Raw genomic sequence first — 22,655 nt, 5'->3', positions numbered from 1 at the left:
TCATTTTTAAGGTATTTAGCCTAAAAATCTAAAATCTTTGCTAATTCAATATCCAGTAATATATTTGCCTTTATATTTATATAAACTGCTAACAGTACTTTGATATTGTTCAAAAGAGCCATTTACTTCATACCAACAAATTCACCCCACCAGCAGCTGTAGCCCCTCACAGTTTTATTTTCCACAGCACTTTTGTATATTTTCATACCCTGTATACAGTACAATTCGTGGCTTAGTATACACTTAGTTAGTCTTATGCCCTTATTTAATTTGTGTAACAGGAACCCAGAACACCCTAATATACTTCACTTTGTTAAACTTTGCCAAGATAATATACAATATGTCAGAAAACCTTTTGAAAAATGAAATACCCTCTACTCATAGTCACTTTTTGTCTTCCTTTCTTTTTTATGTGCAGTTAAACCACAAAGAGGGATTTATACTTCAATGCCCTCACAAGTTGAATTCAGTTAACATAGCTAAAGCTCCTTATGTTGCTTTTGTTGTCTCAACAGTGAAAATACATAACCATAATTTAATTCAATTAATGTTTTGCAGTTCTAATTATCCTCATTAACAGGTTCACTTTATACCTGCGGTGGTGGTGCTGCGGTAGCGTTGTCGCCTCACAGTGAGACATTGTCCTGTTCGATTCTCAGTTAAGAGCGTCTTCTGTGTGGAGACATGCGTGAATGGGCGTACCTTCGTTGAAGGCTGTGCATCAGGGCCGGCAACTCGGCACATAAAAATCTACTGCCAATCATTAGCGGACCAGAGTTCCGCTGTGGCGACCCCTAACCGGGAAAAGCTGAAAGACACAACAACAACAGGTTCACTTTCTATTCTATCTTCCTCCTGATCTTTTCCCTCTCATAGCTCCAGCAACTGGTTCCAGTCCAGGTTTCTCTTAATTCTTTGGGTTATTTCCTAAACTTCAGTCTTTCTTTTATAGATTTTTCTTTGAAGCAGTGGCAAGGGTTTCACTGGCAAACTCTTTTTCTGTCCCTATTTACTGGTAGAAGGCAGAGAAGCTGAATTCCCTTCGGTTAGCTGTTTTGCCTTCTGATTATAACTTTTTTTATCGCTTTCCTGCCTGCTCTGCTTCCATATACATGTTTGACCCACCAGGAAACTGCTTTAAAAATTGCAGAGTATAACAACTTGATTCTCAGTCCAGCTTCAAGATATCTTACAATTGATGGGATGGATTTACTTTTTGGGTCTGTTGTACAATGAATAGTAATTTTATATGAAACCTCTGGTATCACCAGTGTTCAACACCTTTTTCCTCAGCCACATTTTACTGAGGAGCATCTCCTTCTGCTGGTACATTTGTATCTTCACCAGAATAAGACTGCTGTTTCCTAATGGCAAAATATAGGGCATATACACAATGTGCTCTCTCATTTGATAGTTTTTGCTGTGGAACACAAGACTAGATATTTGTGTCCTTAAAACACTGATGTAATCTGCTCTCTCCCATTGGCAGAGAGCCTCAGGTTGTCTCTCTGTCCAGATTGTCTAGCTTTAGAAACAGTTACTCTTGAGAAGCCTCATTTCTGCCATTCCCTTTACCCTAATTTCTAATTTATACAACTTGGTCAATCGATCTGAATGCTTACTTAAGAGTTTCTTTTATGTGTTCCAACCTCTTTCCACTTGACTTTATATTTTCTTGTAATGTTCCACTTATTTTGTGGATGTCTGAGTGAATTTGACATGTTTTTTTTTTAGGTAGAAGCCCATCTCCTGCACGAACAGTACAGCTCAGACTGCTTCCTGCTACTCAGTCATTTTGATTTTCTCATCCAAAACTTTTACTTTTTTATCACTAACTTTTACTTAGATTTTCTAGTTGTATTCCTTTTTGGCATCCACATGTTCAGTATACTCGATGTCCAGTAATCAAATTAATCCAAAATCAATAACTTTTTGCTGAATTCACAGTTTTCACAATGAAAAAGTTCTGTTTAACGTGCTGTTCAGTTAGGTGCCATCCCATGAAGCTGGATGCTTTCTTTTGTACCCCTTCCATCACGTTTATTTCCCTTTCATTGGATGCTAGAATGGGATACGTTATCACAGTTGTTTTTTTAAAGCACCTGGTACAATAGGACAGGTACTTCTCTCCTCTCATAGGATAGCCTAATATCCTACAGGCTTTAGCTGCAGATCTTTTGATTTTTTCATGGTGGTACATTCCTGTGCTAAATTATCACCTTCAAATACTTTTATTGTCACATATCCTGAAGAGTGATCCTATCAAATTGTATTGTAACTCAGAATTGCCCTTTCACAGCCTAGATTAAAACTAAGTTTCCATTCTTCTGATGAAGCTGCTGCCCTGACCTGACATAACAAGGCATAGGCTTTTTGAAGACATACCTGTGCCAGGAATGTGTCATTAGTTTCCAGTAAGTCATCTGACCAGAGAAAAATATGGACGTCTTCCAGATGACCTTGACAGAAAGTACCTTCTTGTGATCACATAAATGGTGCACGATTATCCAAGTGTCAGCAAACAAGATTTGTTCTTATATACAACTATCACCATGATGGTTCATCTCTTAGAATGCTTCCACATTTTAGATATATTAAATTCCCATGCCACTAAAAATGCAAAGAATTTAAGCAATCATTTTGCCCAGTCTATAAAAAGATAAAACATACAAGTATAACAAAGATAACGAAAGAAGAAGAGCTGAGGATGGAGGGTTACTGAGTCTGCCATTATCTTACAGACAGCATGGAAACAGTTAAGTCCATTGAGATACTGAGTCTTCGCACAGGTAGAATATAAGCAGTTAAAACCTATGAGTTACCCAGTTTGCCAATGTCTTATAGGAAGCATTCAAACTGTTAAGATCTACAGGAGGCATTCAAACAGTTAAGACTTATGGATTACTGAGTCTGTCAGTGCCTTACAGGCAGCATGTAGGCTCATGACACTCCCCTTCCCTTGTTCCACACTTTTCTTGCTCTACTTCTTAGAAACACCTTTTATAATTTAATCTGTAGAGGTGCTTTTATCAGTATATCCCATTTCAGGGACCTACAACTCTCTCCATGAAGTAATATTTCTAAAGGGACGCCTTGATCATTCTCGCTTCTGGTTCTCACTCGTGTTCCATCTTTCTCACCCCTTCCATCCTCTTCAGATGTGCCCATACCTTTTGCCTACTAAGACGCTGTCCAGTTTGATTCTCAGCTAGAGCGTCTTCTGCGTGGAGACATGCGTGAATGGGCGTACCTTCGTTGAAGGTTGTGCATCAGGGCTGGTAACTCGGCACGTAAAAATCAACTACCAATCATTAGCGGACCGGAGTTCTGCTGTGGCGACCCCTAACCGGGAAAAGCTGAAAGATACATACATACATGTAATATATATCACTACCTTTTCGCTCATATATGTGCTTAGCTGTCTATAGCTGTCTCCATACTCCAGCATCTCCACTTTGTCACCATTTTTAACCATTTTATTGCACAGTTTCTAGAAGATTGCCTTCTCTTTTACTGCAAATTAAATAGAAGTTAGGAATTATTAGGTTTATTGGATTTGTTTATTCATCTGCTTTGCTTTAGCAATAAATTATGCTCGAGCATGGATAATACAGCGTTTTTTTCTCAGCTGGTGTGAACTAAATATTTGTGTGAACCTGAGTGATGAAACAAAGGCAGACACATCTAAGCATGATTTACCAGTATTATGTAAAGACTTTAATAAAAAAAAAATCTTTATCTCTTTAATACTATGTCATCATTTTGTTCTGCTTCACTACTGTAATGGCAGTCCCTGGGTATGACTTTGTAATGTACTGTGCAGGTGTGAGTCCATATACGTGACTATACTTGCGCAGTGCATCTGCATAGTGTAGCTTTGTGACTTTATTTATTTTTTCATTTGTGTTAATTAGAAGATAAGTTTCTGATAGTAATAAATCCTGATTTTTGTAGTGTGTTTTTGTCTACGTGTAGTCTGTGATGTGATATCTGTGCTTATCAGAAATGAAGTTCTCGCACTCCCAGAAAGATCACCTTAAATGTGTAGAATAAAAGTTATTTCTTTGTCTAAGAGTGTTTGTAGGAGGGGTGTTACATTTTTTTGAAGTTCTAACTCAATTGTTTCATTACTTCACTTAGAAGCAGAATGAGAATAGCGCTCCTTTTTTATTGGGGAGTAGCCAGTCTGATTCATTTTTCAGCATGGCAGTTTTTCTCAAGTGAGGATAAGTACGCCGACAGATAATTAATCCGAGGCTATATCTAGCAGTGTCACTACCTAGATGCATGATGTTTCATACTAATTCTACATGTTCACAAATGAATAATGTGTAGGGACAACAATGTGTAATGGCCCAGCAATAATTCACAGGGATGGTGCTTTTAAGATGATGGTAGTTAAAACATGTATAGAACAGTTTACATTTTACTGGTAGAAATTATGATTTTTTTGGTCAGGTTATTTCAAAGAGGTTGTTATAATCTTAAGATTACAAGTTGTTTATTTATTTTCTTCACTTAGTAGCAGGGTTAAGCTGGGAATCATTTTTTTCAGTTTCTTTCAGTGTCTACACTGATCATTACCTTGGTGCAGTTTAGGAATGTATATCTGCAATGAGCAATGTACAGTTAGAGTCACCCTACTAAACATGTGCATTTTTCATTGACACTCTCCATGGAAATGCACACCCTCACCTTTATTTATTTCTTTTTTTTTAATAGATTCCTTCATCTGTAACAATTATGTGCATTCTGGTACCACTGCCAAGTAAGCTGCTATTGCTTTATAGCCCCACTGCAAAATCTGTGACAAGCGTATCAAACAATGAACAGTTCATTTGAAATAGAATCTTAAGTCCTGCATGTAGTGCAGGCAATCTTGATCTAAGTAGTTTACCTACCAAACTGAAGAGACAGCCAGGAGGGGTAAGGTCAGATTACAGAATGCCTGCTCCCCTTCTACCTTCATACAGACTTACCTCATTCTGTACAAAGGGTATTGTGTGGTAATGCAGAAACAATATCTAACACACACACACACACACACACACACACACACACACACACACACACACACACACACACACACACACACAGCTGCATTGTGTAGTGTGCAGTTTGATTCCATCAGCCTCCATTTGTTTACGGTGCAACTCTGAGCAAGCCACTCCCACTCTGTGTCTGAGGAAGGTCCATGTGGATCAGTGATCTACCCAAGTTACAGCTGGAAAGATATGCATGTATGTCTATATATAATACATTAATTTGGCTAAAAACTCATAATATCTAAACTCACAATAAAGAAGCTCAAAATATTGAAACTGAAAAATATCTATAAACAAAGCCTAGCTTATACAGAGAGGCCACACCTGCTGCAAGTTATATATACCAACCACAGCATCATACAGGAGTGGTGAAAGGGCAAATTTCCATTGCCACATTGTCAATAGTGTGTGTGTGTGTGTGTGTGTGTGTGTGTGTGTGTGTGTGTGTGTGTGTGTGTGCATGTGTGTGTGTATCTACTTTTCAATTACCATATGATCGAGTTGCACTTGATCGAGACCAATAACCCAAATGCACAAAACACTGAAACATTTAAATACAGAATATCAGAAGATCAAAAATGAAAAGGCAGACCCACCACATGCCTACAACCCAAAAGAATTATGTTTTTACATTTTTTGCTGTGCCCCCTGCACCCCCCACACCTCCTTCAAATTAAACATACCAACTCCAAGACTGCACTATATTGAGGACATTGGCCAGTGGGGTATGCAGGTACAGTATTACCCTCTAAGGTTTACCCAATGAAGTGTAGATGTGACTCTTGGAAACACAACAATGTAGTCTTCACACTGCTGCAAATTATGAACTTACAGTGTACAATAAACACATTCTAAACTCGAATAGACTGATTCCACAATTTTACATTTTTCAGAGTCTAGCTATTGCTTTCCGTAATTCAACTCCAGTACAGTTGGATGCATTCTGCAACACTGTTTCAAATTGTGAATGACAAAATAATACTTTAATAAATAATAATAACTAACTAAATAGATAATAGTAGTAATGTAGCCTTCTAAAAAAGCACTTACTTACTTTTTTTATAACATTGCTGCACTCAAGTTTAAGGTAGTTCCACCACTGTTAAACATAATGTATACCGTTTTCCTTAAGTACAAAGTACAAATCTTTAAAGAGATAGTACATTACTTAAAAGAGTTGGGCATAAATAATTATCAGAGTGCTTGACAATGTTTTAATTCAATCATCTAAACTTTCAGTGATTTGTTAATTTGGGTTTTTGGTCTCTATCAAGTGCAATTTGATCATATGGTAATTCGAAATTTACAGCTAGGTGATGAGAATATGACTGAACCCAAACGCTGATGCTTACAATACCTACAAACAATGTTGACACTGTAAACACTGACATTTTACAACACATGTAGCTGTTTGGTTAGGTTTTGCATACCCTGCATCAACTTTATTACAAGCTGAGATAAGTACAAACTTGCAGTATAATAAGATAGTACTGAATTTTATTTTCTCGGTTTATTGTTTCATTGAATATTGCGTTAAAAATCGTACTGCATTTATCTGCTTATTTATTTGTTTACTGAAAATTCTGAGCTCTCTCTCTGTTCTCTCCCTGTCTGCAGTTAGTTTATTCTTCTCACTTCATTGTTATTTGGTGTAGAAGTCTTAGCCTAGAGGGATTCTCTGTGCCTTAAAGTCTTAGTCCCTTATCTCTGAAATTATTTCTGCTGAATAGTTGCATACTGGAGCTGTTTGGTTAGCTTTTGCATACCCTACATCAACTTTATTACAAGCTGAGATAAGTACAAACTTGCAGTGTTATAAGATAGTACTGAATTTTATTTTTTCTGTTTATTGTTTCATTGAATATTGTGTTTAAAATAGTACTGCATTTATCTGCTTATTTATTTGTTTACTGAAAATTCTGAGCTCTCTCTCTCTGTTCTCTCCCTGTCTGCAGTTAGTTTTCCCCACCCACCCTATTCTTGTTGTGGTATTAATCTTGGTGGCTTTGGAATTGACTTTTCCTTCTGTAAATTTGCATTTGAATACTCCTCATGGGCCCATCTCATTTGCTCACTCAGCCGAGTACAGTGAGGTCATATTTTGATTTCAGACACTCCTACTATTCCCATCTGTTCAGCCCTATCCAGCTCTATCCTGTTCTAGTCTCATTAGCTCATCCTGCTTAATACAGAGAGAACATTTGAGTAGGCATACCCACTTAGGCCCTGAGCTTGTCTGATTGAAGACTGCTGGAACAGGGCTCAGTTCTGAGTTTTTTACCGGTTAATTGGGTAATTTGTTCAAATCAGTTTGCTTGTTTTCTATTGTTATATATATATATATATATATATATATATATATATATATATATAAAACAATTTGCACTTTATCTGCTTTTACTGTATTTGTGTTTCTTTCTACTTTATACCTTATTTTGCTTTTGCCTCTTTTTAAAGTACTCAATTGTGTTTATTCTGCTGCATTTATTACTGCTTGGTAGTAGCCTGATTAAACTGTAACTGTTATTCTAAGTCTTTTGGTTATTGCACTTGGGCTTCAGACCAGTTGTTTTACATTAAGAAGGTTTGTGGTCTGCACTGTTGTGGCAGTACAGGTAGCTTACATCCTTCTAAGTTGGGAACTGCTGCTTGAATGCTCAGTGTCTGTTATTCTAAAAGTGTATTAGTTCTGATTTAAGCACTTGGGCTCCAGGCCAATTATTTTATATTAAGAAAGTTTGTGGTCTGCACTCTTGTGGGAGGAGAGGCTAGATTCTACCCTTCTGAGCTTGAATTTCTGGTTAAAGGCTTACTGTGCCTGCTCATTTGAACTGTTTTTCTGATATTGGTGCGCCTTGCCTGCTGTAGCATAGACTAGATTCAGGCCTGCTGAATCTAGCTTTGTTTGTATAACTTGAGCACTAATACAGGCCATCGTTTTTGGAGAAGGTTCCCCTGCACCCTAGTGGCAGGATTGTGCGGTTAGAACATGTCAGGACTGCTGAAACAGGGCTCACTTTTGAGTTTTTTTACTGGTTAATTGGGTAATTTGTTTAAATCAGTTTGCTCATTTTCTGTTGTTTTATATATATATATATATATATATATATATATATATATATATATATATATATATATATATATATATAATGCACTTTATTCATCTGCTTTTACTGTAATTGTGTTTCTTCCCACTTTATTACCTTATTTTACTTATTTAGGGTTAGGAGGGTTGTAATTGCCCTTGCCCTTTCATCAAGAGCCCCCAAATTACCCCCATGAGAAAATCAAACCCTGCACCTTGCATCTGTATTGTATCTGTTTTACCCATTATGCCATCCACCACCCAAAACTTAATTTCAGGTGGTGGTATAGGTTCATATAGTACTAGTACTACTAACTGCCACTGCCCTGAGATTTTAAGCCTAGTCAATTATCCCTTGTGAGACTCAAACCCTGCACCTTGTGTTTGTAAGGCAAACACCTTAACCATTAGGCCACCCTCCCAACCCTGTGCTTCTTCTTAAATTGCATTATTCTGCTGCAGTTATTACTGCTTGGTAGTAGCCTGATTAAATTGTAACTGTAATTCTAAGCCTTTTGGTTTAAGCACTTGGGTTTCAAACCAGTTGTTTTACATTAAGAAGGTTTGTGGACTGCATTGACAGGTAGCTTACGTCCTAAGTTGGGAATTGCTGATTGAAGTCTCAGTGTCTGTTATTCAAAAAGCGCATTAGTTCTGGTTTAAGCATTTGGGCTTCAGGCCAGTTATTTTACATTAAGAAGGTTTGTAGTCTTCACTCTTGTGGGAGGAGAGGTTAGATTCTGACCTTTTGAGCTGGGAATTTCTGGTTAAAGGCTTATTGTACCTGCTTATTTGATCTGTTTCTTTCTAAAATTTGTGCGCCTTGTTTGCTGTAGCCCAGAAGTTAGTAGTTTATTGGCCATTTTGGGCTAATTTCTATCTCTTTTATTTCCCTGCTATAAAAACTGCATTTGCGTGGTTTTGTACGCCGCACAGTGCTGGTTAGCTAGGGTTAAACTATTCCCGGCTCCACAAAGTCTGCTCTTCAATTTTTCCCTTGGAACTAGACAAACTTTGAACTTAAGCACTCAAACCATTCATTTCACAGCCCAGCACTTGCTCAAAACACATAGCAAGCACTAATTAACCCTAGCACTAGACCCCCTATACTGTCCAGAAGGACAAGGCTCTCTCTTTGTCCCTAGCAGCTAATCAGTAAAACAGCTCACTTTACCTATTCAGGCATGTCCAAAGGGCAGTTTCAGGTGTACTCTCCAGTCCAACTGGTGAATCTGGGCATTTTGAGGCAATGTTACAACAGCTTCATGTACACAGACAACCCTCTCCTCCTACCACCAAACACTAATATATGCAAGAGATGCAATTATACAGCTAAACAGGAGGCAAAGCTCTCTAAACCCAAGACTGGAACTGAAAGTCAAGAGGAGAAGGAAAATACTTGCAACACACCACCAGTCTCACATAGACCTACTAAACCAACACCGGCAAATAACAAACATAAATACACTAAAACATACTCGGAGGCTCTAAATAAAAATCTGCAAAATCACATAAACCTCCAAAGCAGACACCCAAGCAACCTCCACACCCCATCACAGATCATGAAACACATGCTTCACATAATCAGTGTACCTCACAATCACAGACCTTAAGGCAAAATAACATACCCAACACACTAGTAATAGGCGACTCTATATTCAGGGACACTGCTGTCCCACTAACTAGGCTGGACAAGGAAAAGGTCACAGTTAGCTGCCTGTTGGGCACCAGGATCTGCCACTCCAGAACAAGTACAAATACAACTTTGTCATTGTCCATGTTGGTGGGAATGACCTGAGACATACCTCCCAGGACTACATGAAAAAAGACATGGAAGAGCTCTCTGATCACATAGCCCAGGCCGGTATGACCCCGACCAAGAATGATGCCACAGTATAAAGAAAAAATTATCAATTTCAACAAGTGGCTAAGTTTCTGGTGTCATTCAAAGGGGATCCAGTATCTGTCCACCTGGGATGACATGCTCGATAAGCCACGTCGCTTTGCAAGAGATGGCTTGCACCCATCACCCTTAGGCTTTTGAATACTGGCCAAGGCTTTTGCCGCCCCCATAGTGCCTTTTTAGGCAAGGCTCAAAAGAAAAACCCACCACCGTAAATAGCACAAGTAACCAAAAACTGAGGGTAATGCTACTCAATGCCAGAAGTCTAAACCTCAAATGCATGCACTCGAGGCACTCCTCAGTATGGAGAACACTGATATCTGCGCAGTAACAGAAACCTGGTTTAAGGCTCGAGAAAGCACCCCAGCACTACCAGGCTATAACTCATATACTTTTCGGCCATAGAACCCGGACCAAAACACAAAAGGTGGGGGTGTATCCATATTCATCAAGGATACCCACACCTCCAAGTTAGTGGCACAGCACAATGCCTCAGAGATCATCCATGTGCAACTAACAATGGGCAAAACTGCAATTCAAATTGTAGCTTGCTACAGATCATCCACCATGACCCAGAACCCAAATTCTGCATTTCTGGAGACACTGGAAAATATGAAGGGAGGACAGCACAATGGTTAAGGTGTTTACCTTGCAGACACAAGGTGCAGGGTTTGATTCTCACATGGGGTAATTGGCTAGGCTTAAAAATGGCCCACAGGAGCAGTTAGCCTATTACTAATCTATGAACCTATGAAAGTCCTACCAAATGCCCTAATATTGGGCGATTTCAATTACCCAAACATTAACTGGGAGAACTACTCAAGTACTAACTCCCTTGCCCATCGCTTCCTAGAACTTATAAACTCAAACACCCTGGATCAACTGGTCAACACCCTCACCAGAGGTGACAACATATTGGACCTGGTCATCACCAACATGGGCGACTGGTGTTCTACACTAGAGGTCAAACCCTTGCTGGTTTGATTAGACCATAGACTAATCACTCTGGATATCCACATTCCGCACCCACCCCCAATCAAGGAAACCACCATGAAAAACTTTTCAGAAGCAAACTTCACATTACTTAAGACCGAGGTGAAAAGGTTCACAGCCCCCGTGCTAAAGGACAATGCTGTCCAAGCTGTTGAATCCTTTACAAAGGCACTGTATAAGCACCTGCAAGAATGCATGGATCGTGCTATCCCAAGCAAAACCAAGATTCACTCCTCCAAGAAAAGGAAACCAGTCGGGTGGACCCCTGTCATAAACAAGCTATACAATAGAAGGAGGAAACTAGTGCAGAAAAGAGTAAAATCCCAAGAAGGAAAGACATCCCTGATCACTATCAGCAAGAAACGACGATCCCTCATAAAATCATCCACGGCTAGCTTCGAAAGAAAAATTGCCAAGGAATCCAAAGATAACCACAAAGTGTTCTTTAGCTATGTCAAGAACCTAAGTGGAAACTCTCAGATCTGCTCTGAGTTAGTGCAGAATGGCACAAAATACACTGAACTGACTGATATTGCCAACATTCTGGCAGACAGGTTTAGTGCAAACTTCACCCCCTCTCACCCCCTAAAGGGCCCATAACCATACCAGAAGAATGTAGTGCCCCGGCAATCACTGACACACAGGTTAAAACAGCCCTATCCAAAGCCAAAAATACAGCTTTAATGGGACCAGATGATGTCCCAGGCTGTGTCTTACATGAGCTCCAAAATGAACTAACCCCTCACCTAAACACACTGTTCAAACTCAGCCTCTCTACAGGCTACATACCGAGAGTGGCACACAGCAACAGTTATCTCGCTCTGCAAAGGTGGAGCCATAATGGTCCCCGGGAACTATTGCCCTATAAGATTGACTAGCCTGGTCTGCAAGGTTATGGAGTGCATCATCATGGAATTTATTAACAGAGACATTGGGAACCTTCAAATATTGGACTCTACCCAGTTTGGCTTTGTTAAGGGCAGATCATGTCTCCCAAACCTGGTGGACTTTTTTGAGACAGTTATCAAGGCTTTAGATGAGGGAAAAGAGGTCCACACAGCCTACCTAGACCTCGCAAAGGCTTTCGACACCATTCCCCATTCTGGTATTATAGACAAGCTCACCAGCCTGAACATAAACCCCTATGTCATGAGATGGGTCGCCAGCTGGCTCATGGATAGAACCCACACAGTGAGAGTTGCAGGCTCTATGTCTGACTATAAACCAGTTACAAGTGGCATCCCCCAAGGCTCAGTCCTGGGACCCCTCCTGTTCGATATATACTTCTCAGAGGTACAGGCAAGCACAGGAGGACTATGGCTGACCAAGTTCACAGATGACTACAAACTGGGGGCCCTAATTGACTCTCCAGTTGATACAGACATCCTCCAGAAGGGTCTCACTGAGACGGATACCTGATGTCAAAACCATGGCCTCAAGCTAAATGCCAAAAAGCGCATAGTCATCCCCTTTGGAGAAAACAAAGTACCCGCAAACTACTACATATGTGGTAGTCTCCTAAATACAGAAAATATAATAAGGGATCTGGGGACCAAAGTAGATAGTCATCTCTCCTTTGATAATCATATTGCCAAGGTGGTTAGAAAATCCTTCTATGTGGCCCACCTAATCACAAAAGGGTTCACATCTAGAACAAAAGAGGTTATTGTGCCCTTCTACTCATCACTCATCAGACCCATCATAGAGTACAACACCCTATTTGGGATGTACCTTACAAGACATCTGCAACAGCTGGAAAGACCACAGAAGTACCTCACCAAGAAGATTACTGGCCTCAAACATATGCCCTATGCAGCCCGACTGAAGAAACTCCAGCTGTACTCAGTTGCATACTGCTTACTCAGAGGTGATCGCTGCCTGACATACAAGGCCATGTCCAACATGGAATTGATGGACATGCTCCACCTAAAAAAAAAAAATCCCCAAGAGCCACGCGCTCTAGGGATCTAAACCTCACCACAATGATAAATAGGACATGCTGGAGGGATAGATTCCTTTCCCAGAGACTCCCCATGCTTTGGAACAGGATTCCAATCTACATTAGGCAGAGCCCCTCACTAACACTCTTCAAGAGAAACCTTGACGAGTGGATGGGAAACAGAAAATTTGCCTCGGGGATCACTGCAGTGGCTCTGCTGGACAGAGGCACAGGGAACTAATGGTTCAGCTAGACCGAGGCACAGGGGAACTAATCTAAGGGGACGGCGAAAGCCAACACATTCTGGCTATGCTTATAGATGCCCTTGGGCAGATAGCCAAGTACTTACCTATGAACCTATGAACTTATGAACAGCCTCGGTGTATTCAAAAATAAAACACAAAAAATAAACAACAAGCATTGCTTTTTGCAGGGGGTAAGCCCCTCTGAACCCCCATAGCCACCACCTGCTAATTAGATATACTAACTCCAAGATCACACAATATTGGAGAAAGGGCATATTTACTTACCAAAAATATTGAGTGATCTCACATAACTGTTGACTATCTGTTAGATGACCACATTTTGTCAACATATGTCAACCAACTCCAGTGCTGACAATAGTCAGATCACCTGTATATATATATATATATATATATATATATATATATATACACACACACACACACACACACACACACACACACACACACACACACACACACACACACACACATCAAACAGCAGAGTTCCTTTGCTAAAACCAGCAGTGATAACAACAGCAGCAAGCATAGCAGAACAAAATGCAAACCACCAGGTCAGGTATCTGAGATTTTACTAGAATAAATCTTGGATATCTGGCCTGGTAGTTTTTGTTTTGTTTTCTTTGCTAAAACATGTGCCTCTCCACTCCTTCCCAGCTTTCCAACTAACGTTTCCCATCTAGCTTCTATTCCCTGCCTTTCCTCTTTTGACCATTTCATAGTTTTTGGCCATTTTCACATTATTTAACTTTCCTTTGAAACTTCTTTGAGGTAAGGTAGGAAAGACATTTCTGAAGTTTAAATAAATTACATTTACGGGGCTCCCCTTTTCCATGCTAGTGGTGACTCAGTCACAGAAATGCACCAAGCTAGAATATTGCTGTCAACCATCTTGCTTTGGTTAAATATGTTCTGATGAGTATTAGCAAAAGATTATATTTTTATATTGATTTGCTGCCCTAAACTTTCCCAAGGCCAATGAGTATATGCTATCATGCATAAAAAGCAGTGTATAAATGTAATCATTTGGTAATGTTCTTTTAAATCTCTTTGTGATCCAGTTAAAATCTAGACTTTTTCTGCAAACATCAATGGACAACATTTTTTACACACTGAAGTTATTGTGACATCTGTCCACATACTATACTACTGACAAAAGGACTGGAAACTTTCAAAAGCTTCATTATCTTCCCAAATTTCTAGTTAAATTTGTCATGCCAGAGCTTTGTGACTATCAGAACTGAGTTATTCTCACTGTTGCAAACATTTTGACTTATTTATATAACTTGACAGGGATTTAATCTACTACATGCTTTGTTTGTTTGTTTCTTGTTTTTGTTTGTTTAGTTTATGCTGTGTTAATATATAATTCATTAGCAGAAAACAGTTTTATTATAGTGCTTTCACCCAAACACTTCACAAGGTCAAAATGTAAAGAAGCAAAATTTAACATACATAGTAAAACACTTCATGCAGCCTTGATAAATTTGCTAACAAAGGAAATAGAGAATTTGAATCACTTTTGACCAGTTAGCCTGCTGAGTAATTTATACTTGAAAAGTAGTGTTGCTGCCTTGCTGCTGACCCACATTAACACCATTTTTAGACAAATCTGGAATGGCAAGGTATATAAAGTGTTCTGATATGTAATCATTCTTTGGGAAAACCTCTTGTAAATCATTTGTTACATTTCCTATGTCTTATATTTGAGCAGACAATTTGTCATAAAGAAACACATTTCTCACAGTTTTTATCACAACACATTCAGAGAAAAATGTCACTTAAGTCCTCCTCATGCTCAGTGCTCTGTTTGGGGTATATGTGCATTACATGAAATGAGGTATACCTATTTCTGCTCAATTTACAAGTAGAGTGATCTGTATTAAAAAAAATGTAGAGATGCAAAAGGATTCCTGTAGGTGTAATTTGATTAGCTTATGAAAACAGCCCAGTTCACTCTGTTAACCACATCACACTTACTTGCATGATACTTTCATTGTGTTCTGCATAATACATCACTAATTACTTATGTGCACTGAAGCATAAATAAGAAGGAACTATATGACAAATGTATATTCTGCTGTTATAACCATAAAGATGAATGACTGTGTTGTGTTTGCAAATTATCCCTCATTTAATCACAGAACACAATACTTTAAATCATAATGACAGGTCTCCAGCAAAAGTTGTAACAAAGGTATAATAAAAATGAAAGTAACTGTATTACTTTATAAGCTATGTGCCTTTTGGTTGTTTGTGTTTTAAAATCAGAAAGATAAGATTCCAGAAGGGAGAGGGGAGAGATGGTGACTGTGGCCATCTTCTTGTGGGGGGCTGAGACATTTTGGTGCTCCTAACATCCCTCATATTGTTGGCTATATATGTGTGTGCAATGCTTGCATGTGCTGAACTGCTGTGAGTGCACACTTTTTCACACCTACAGTGTAGTATCTAAAATATTTGCTGAAACTAAAAGCATAGAGATCTTGAGAGTTGATATCTTCGTTAAAATCACAAGTGCCTGTCTGAGTTATAATTTGCTTAAGAAACTTATGTTTGATTTTTTTTCTAAACGTTTACATCCACATTTTAAGAATACAGATGTGAAAGTGTCTGTGATTAGAGCAGAACTAAAGAAATATTTCAATGTTCAAAAGACACTCTCTTGAAATATATTTCTGTCACCTAGAGAACATCTTTTTGATGGAAGCTAATCTTAAATAGAGTAATATTTCCAGCATTTGACATTGCCCACTGAAAACATTATAAAGGTAGGGATATTCACCTAGTTGAACTGATTTCCAGTTTGCATTACAGTTATAGCTTATATAGTACATGAGTTTAAATTATGTTCCAGAAAGAATTAATGTAGAGCAGTGAGATAAAGCCCTTCTTATTTTGTACTCACTAGTTTATTTGTGGATCTCATTAAATATATGGTAACAGAGACTGATTAATGTGATTTTGTTAGTATGGAATTAAATAAAATATCAAGGGAGGATGGTACAGTAGTATGTAATAACATGGCTTTTTCTATGGTCTTGTGACTTGTGGCTGGTAACAGCAGCAGACCATTACTGTCTTATGCGGAATAAATAACACACATGTTCTCCTTTCACAAAGATACAAAGCTAGGTGCTTTGCTAAAAGAATGCCAGGATATAAAGGTCAGGTGACCATAAAGGGTAGAGGTTAACAGAGATGTAAAAAGCTGTAATGTCATTCTCAAAGGTTTGTGCACATTGTGTTTATGTGCTGACACTGATTTAAACAGTGAAGCACACATGATATTACCTCAGTTACTGGTCAGTGATTGATAAATATTGAAGATTGTATCTTCTTCAGCTTAAGGGTAAAAACACAGTTGAAAGAAAACATGATGCACTGTCAGGGCAGCTAGCAGGTAGCTTCAGTATTGTGGTCTATTCAGGCTTAAAACAGCAACAGTGAATAGACACAATTTGCTATAGTTCCGTATTTAGATACCAAATGCACAAGTTGTTTGTAGTCAGGGTTTGTAAGTTCCCAAAGGTACACTAACTTCAGAGGTACTTGCATTAGGTTCAGAGAGCGGCCTTAGGTCAACTGGTGCCCTAGGCGAAAGGGCTCCATGGTGCCCCCACCATACCACCGGCACCCCCATCCTAGTCTACCTACACCAAATAAATACTGGAAAAGCGCCCCTAGTACAGCGGCGCCCTAGGCGGCCGCCTAGTTGGCCTATGCCTAAGGCCGGCTAGTAAAGTCCCTTCACGCTCCTCTCCAGAACCCTTCATGACACCCCCCCCCACTGAAACCATCCAGGTTTGAAAATGTATTGATGCTGCTACTTTTGATTGATATGGTTTTCTGAGAAAAAGTTTCCATGATTCTGCTTTGGAACCAAGTGCTGTAACATCAGAAGAGTCCCCAAAGCTCAGTGCAGTAGCTACACAGGTTTCATGGAACCTTTTGATGTCAGGAAGACCATAACGCTGTCGGTTCTGTCACCACACTAGCTGCTTGAATTCATGTTACAGACATGGCAATGCAATGATGCATTAGGGATTGCAGTATTCCCAAGGAGCTGCTGTTCAGAAAAGATGTTAAACTGGAATTCCATCTGCCTCTGGTCATGGTAGTATAACTGGGTGTTAAAAGACCCACCCCATTGTGCTTCCTGAAAATGGGTTAAGACATGTTCCTCTACTGTTATGGTGAAATTTCCCCCATCAGTAAAAAATATCACCTTGTGTTTCCTTAGAAAATAAACAACATGTCTAAAGAAACTAAACCTGGCCGAAAAAAGTAAATAAATTGAAGCTCAGGACATGCCCTTACCTAACCTGATAGGTAAGAGATAAAATCATCTGTTACAGCTGACTGCTTGACACACACTAAAGTACTGGTGTGCACAACACACACTGTTGTACATAGCATAAGTAAGTATAATACTTCTCTTGTGTAACAACTGTTGGTCCTGTATTCCTAGTGTTTAGCTAGAAGGAAATATAACATGATATATATCATTAGTTATCATACCGTATTATTGAAAGATTTTGTCTTAAAGGGTTGCACATGTAAAAAAATGAACTGTGGTATATAGAAACATACAAACACATATTAGTCTGTATATGTACATCATGGTATTTAAACCTTTAGAAGAGTAACTTTATAAATTATACCAACTATAATAGTATAATGCTTATGAAGAAATCAGCTGATTGGAGTATCAGTAAAATAAATTTGGAAGTGAACTGAAACATGGTAGAACTTGTGTACTGACATTTATGAACCATAATACTGAGGAATTTATTAAGGCATTACAGAAAAATATCTTATGTGCAGGCATCTAAGATATATAAATTTGGGGATACTCAAGATAACAGGATGCACAGGATATAACCTGAAAAGTAAGGCTGATAAATAATTTAAACTTTAGAAATAATTCTATAGCAGCAACACAAGTGTACTTTTATTTGTCCTTTGCAGTCAGGTTTGTTGTTTCTAAGCTTTAGAGTATCACATTTACGTGGATAAGTTGCTGTAATATCATCACACTAAAAATATTTTTAATATGCAAGTAAAACCAAAACAATCAAACATCAGACATTAATCTGTATATAACAGAAATATAATGGCTTTGTTATGGTACCATTACCAGCTGGGGTATGTCATTAGAGATGCATTTTGACTTTCCATAATTGCATGGAATTGAAGAAGGTGGAGTCCATTCTATTTATCAGGCTGTAAAACTGTACTGGTCAGCCAGCCTATTATGCTGTATAGCTATAAACTCCAGAAAACAAGTGGTACACAAGAAAACTTTTAAGCAGTTTGTGAAAATGTTATTGTTAGGTAATTACTAGGCATACAGTACAGGAAACCACTATTAAGCGAATTGCTCAAGATGTCAAAATAGCCAAATAAAGGTAGAAAAATTAAAACCTTGTACCTCTGGAAAAGTGAGCAGCTCATTAACAAGTCAGAGCTTTAATCCTCCGCACTAACTGCCAGACATGTTATGCTGTACTATGATGTTAAATAGTCTGTTGTAGAGCACAAGGAATTAAGGTACTTAAAATAATCATGCAATAAATATGCATGTAAAGTTGTTATAAACACAGACTTACTTTTTTTTATCAGGCATAACACTTTTAATTATATTACTGTTAGTGTAAACTGAAACAGTCTTACAATGTTAGCACTGTGTTTGAGTGTGTTTGAGTGTGTGTGTGTGTGTGTGTGTGTGTGTGTGTGTGTGTGTGTGTGTGTGTGTGTGTGTGTGTGTGTGTATAAAGAGCACAATATCAGAAATAATGGCTCAATTCCCTTACTTATGTGTAGTAGGTATATAGTTTAAGACTTTTACACAGAGCCAATACCAACATCATTGCGATGAATTTTATATTAAATTCCAAGATGGAGTACTATGATGGGGTATCATAAAATGGTACTTCAAAACAAAATTCCAGAATACAGTCTTCTTTTAGCAGAAAATAATGCATGTGGATATGTGACTGATACACTAACAGCATTAATCCTAGACACAAATAAAATATGTTATGCAGAAAGTTAATTTCTTGTTTTTATTTATCAACACAGACTGTGTATTAATTTCTAAAAAGATGGCTAAATGTGTTAAATCAATATTTGCATTGTCAGATCTGGTAAATTACACAGGAGATATGACCTAAATGGCTCAAAAGCTTTGTAAAATACATTAGTTTTGATTTACTTGCATCTTCAAGTACATGCTAAGCTCATTTTATTTATTTTACATATGTAATCTACTCACCAGTGGGTTGATTTCTGCCTGTTGCCCCAGATGGTATGTGCAGTGAGCACAGTCTTTGCTACACTCTGCCCAGACAGCAAGGATGAGACAGGCACATAGAACCAGCAATAAACAGGAGCACTTCACCAGTAACGCCATGGGCTGTGAAAATGTACACAATTCAGACCTGATTATAGCAGGAATATATATCTATATATCTATATCTATATATATCTATTTTATATATATATATATAGAGAGAGAGAAAGAGAGAGAAAGAGTTCAGCAAACTTGTCTGTGTGACCAAGAGTTAAATATCATGCAGGGTTCCTTATATTTCTCCCCAACATACCACTCAGCTGCCCAGAATTTTGCAGAATATCCTTGATTTTGCCTCATATCTTGCCCTGCCCACATAAAATTATTGATTTGTCTGGTAAATCATTGAGGATTACAGTCAGACAGTAACATCAGACATTAGAGTTTTATGGTCCCTATTATTTAGACAGTACATATTGATGAAAAACATGTTGTTCTATTAACATTTTAAGTGGATTACAGTAATAATTTAAAAAATGTCCCTGATTGTGAGCTATTATCCTCTATTGCTTCTGGCTTTGTCCAGAATTCTTGAGTAAACAAATTGATTTGTATGCTCCCCACTCACTATCATTAAGACTAATCAAAGTAAACCTGACCTGTACTGTACTGTACAAAGTGTAACTAGATGCTCTGCTGCAAAGATTTTTGTTTCAACTGGTTTAGGAGTTAAAAACATTATTATAACAAAACATCTGGGACTAAAGTTTACATTAAAGCATTTATTTATTTAAGACACTGTGGTTATGTAATAATACAAATACTTACACACTTTTTTTAAATACCCTTCACAAAGAGCATTTGCCTATGGTTCTCAAACCTCAACCTACAAAAGGTGGACACCTCTCATAATATGGAACAATGGTCAAAATGTGGAATACTTACTAACAGTTTACCAACAATTGAACTAAGAAGCTCAAAACATGGTTAAAAAAGTGTTACTTTATGTTTGTATAGGTGCTATGAATTAATATGATTCAGTATTATTCACCATGCCTTGGATATTAGATAAAAAATTATAACAATGAATGTGTAACAGAACCTTTCAATGTGGAACAGTGTGGAACACGGACTTTTTAAGTCTCAGTATGAGGAACATTCCCATAACGAGGTACAGCTAGGAGGTAAGGACTTATCTCTCTGACTGTGATGTACATGTACTGCAGAGGTTTCCTAAAAATACTTGGAATTTTCAGACTCCCCTCTCTGCAAATCTTATTTTAAACAGGTCAACCGTACTCTGAAAAGTATATTTACCAGGCAGTTCTGAAACCAGTTCAGCACAGGACTTATCATCTTAAAAATAAAAAAAAAAAACGAATGTAGAAGTAGCAGTGGTGACCCTGTATCTTTTTGCAGCAGTCACTCATCATTTACAAGGTATCTTAGTAATACGGAGATAGCAATGTACAGCATTACACTTACTGTTTATAGCCCTTTCATGTTAAGAAAATGCATGTCAGTGCAAGTCCTGTTATTCTGCCAGCATTCTAAATAAATTGTGCCAGTATTTAATAGTATCCCTTTATCAAGCCCTTCATCCTGATTATTTTGCATCTGTTCTAGATTCTTGAGTTAAGAGGTAGAGAGCTATAACTGAATCCTGTATCATGTAGAAAGTTAAAAGTAGTAATGCTCAAGGGCTAAAAAATCAAGGAGATTTAAAAAAAATGTAGTAGAAATTTAAAAATAAGTTAGAATTAAAAATATTTGCATTGCTTTTTTTAAATAACAAAATGTGTGCAACTGCAAGGTCATCATTTAATAACTTGTGGTTAAATCACACACCTTAATAAATGACAGAGCAAAATGCTGAGGCAGAAATCAAGGTAGATGAGAAGATACTGTAAGAAAATCTGACATTTTAGGCGGGAATGAGTTATTTGTATTATATCAAAGCAGTAATTCATCGTTTAACTAGCCATGGAAGCCATATGAGCGGAGGTTATCCAAAGAGAAATAGCATGATGATGAAAAGCATCAATGAGCAGAATGAAAAATAAAACAAAAGCATATACGTTCAACAGGTGCAATGAGCAAGTGAAATCCCCTGTGCGCACCTTACCTTAGTTGAAGTTCTCAGTGATGCAAAGTATCCAGGGAAGCTAAGTGCAGCAAAGTTGTCTGAACCTGGCTGGGTTACGCACCTAGTATGCCTAGAAATAACAGGCAATGTGTTTATCTCTGGGAAAAGTGCTGAGCAAGAGCACCGAGATATATACACTGCTTTTACAACGGCACACTCCGCTCTCTCACGCTCTCACTTGGCGCCTCTTATAAAGTAGCATGGAGTCTCCGCATGTGTCACTGCTACTACCCAACGCGTCCAGTAGGCTGCTAACACTCATCACAAGTAGGCTTGCTAGGAAGGCTGGGGTACTTATAATTATCCTGGGAAGGGGGATTCGTACCCTCCCCCCATCGCCTACGGGCTGCATCTGACGTGGGCTGGACGAAATCACCGTATCGTGCGCATTTGACACTCGTGGTTGGGGAGAAGCTATTTTTCATTAGCACCCCCCACCAGCACAGGAGAGAGAAAAATATATATGGGACGTAAATAGAAGTATGATGCTGACGCGTCCTTAATTTATAATACTTTGAATTAAACATGCTTCAAGTCAGTGTCGCAATTACTCGCTCATGCCCCATGCTTTAATGTTTGTTTTTTTTTTGCTTAATGCATCACAACTAAGTCCTAAAGTAAGAATTGGGCTGTACGGGGCACATTGTGTGCTCTGACGAAAGCACTGTAGGCAAATATGAAACACTGAAGCAAAACGGATTTCGTGAACTTTATTATAACGGGGTCCAATCTTCTGATGGTATAAAAAAACACTCTTGGAGAAACTGAACATAACTATTTTAACTTAGCCCTCATTCATTCAGAAGGCTGACGGAATATATAAATGTACTAGTTACACTGATTAAACTGCATTTCCTGACAAGACTACCTGGTTTGTTGAGGGTATATTGTGATTTCAGTTTAAGTCGTTTGTACAGTAGCATCGACTTTGTGCATTGTTCTGGAAACTTCAGAGTCAAAAACTTGGTATCAAGCGAATCAAGGAC

The 22,655-nt window shown here is 38.3% G+C and overlaps 1 protein-coding gene across 1 annotated transcript in view; it reads right to left on the bottom strand.

The window, feature by feature from the left end:
* PENK (proenkephalin) overlaps window positions 1–21,948 on the bottom strand; it is a 191,423-nt gene extending 169,475 nt beyond the window's left edge. The window contains exons 1-2 of the mRNA XM_044065545.1: window positions 21,649–21,948; window positions 19,506–19,646 (exon numbers count right to left, since the gene is read on the bottom strand). Coding sequence (XP_043921480.1) covers window positions 19,506–19,643 — 138 coding nt within the window. The 5' untranslated portion in view covers window positions 19,644–19,646; window positions 21,649–21,948. The remainder of the gene's footprint in view (window positions 1–19,505; window positions 19,647–21,648) is intronic.
* Window positions 21,949–22,655: the final 707 nt, after the last annotated feature.

This window comes from Protopterus annectens, chromosome 3.part0, assembly GCF_019279795.1.
Source record: "Protopterus annectens isolate FY-2018-M chromosome 3.part0, PAN1.0, whole genome shotgun sequence".
NCBI classification, from domain to species: Eukaryota; Metazoa; Chordata; order Ceratodontiformes; family Protopteridae; genus Protopterus; species Protopterus annectens.
The sequence above is the reverse complement of the archived record's forward strand: the minus strand, read 5'-3'. Positions and strand labels throughout refer to the sequence as shown.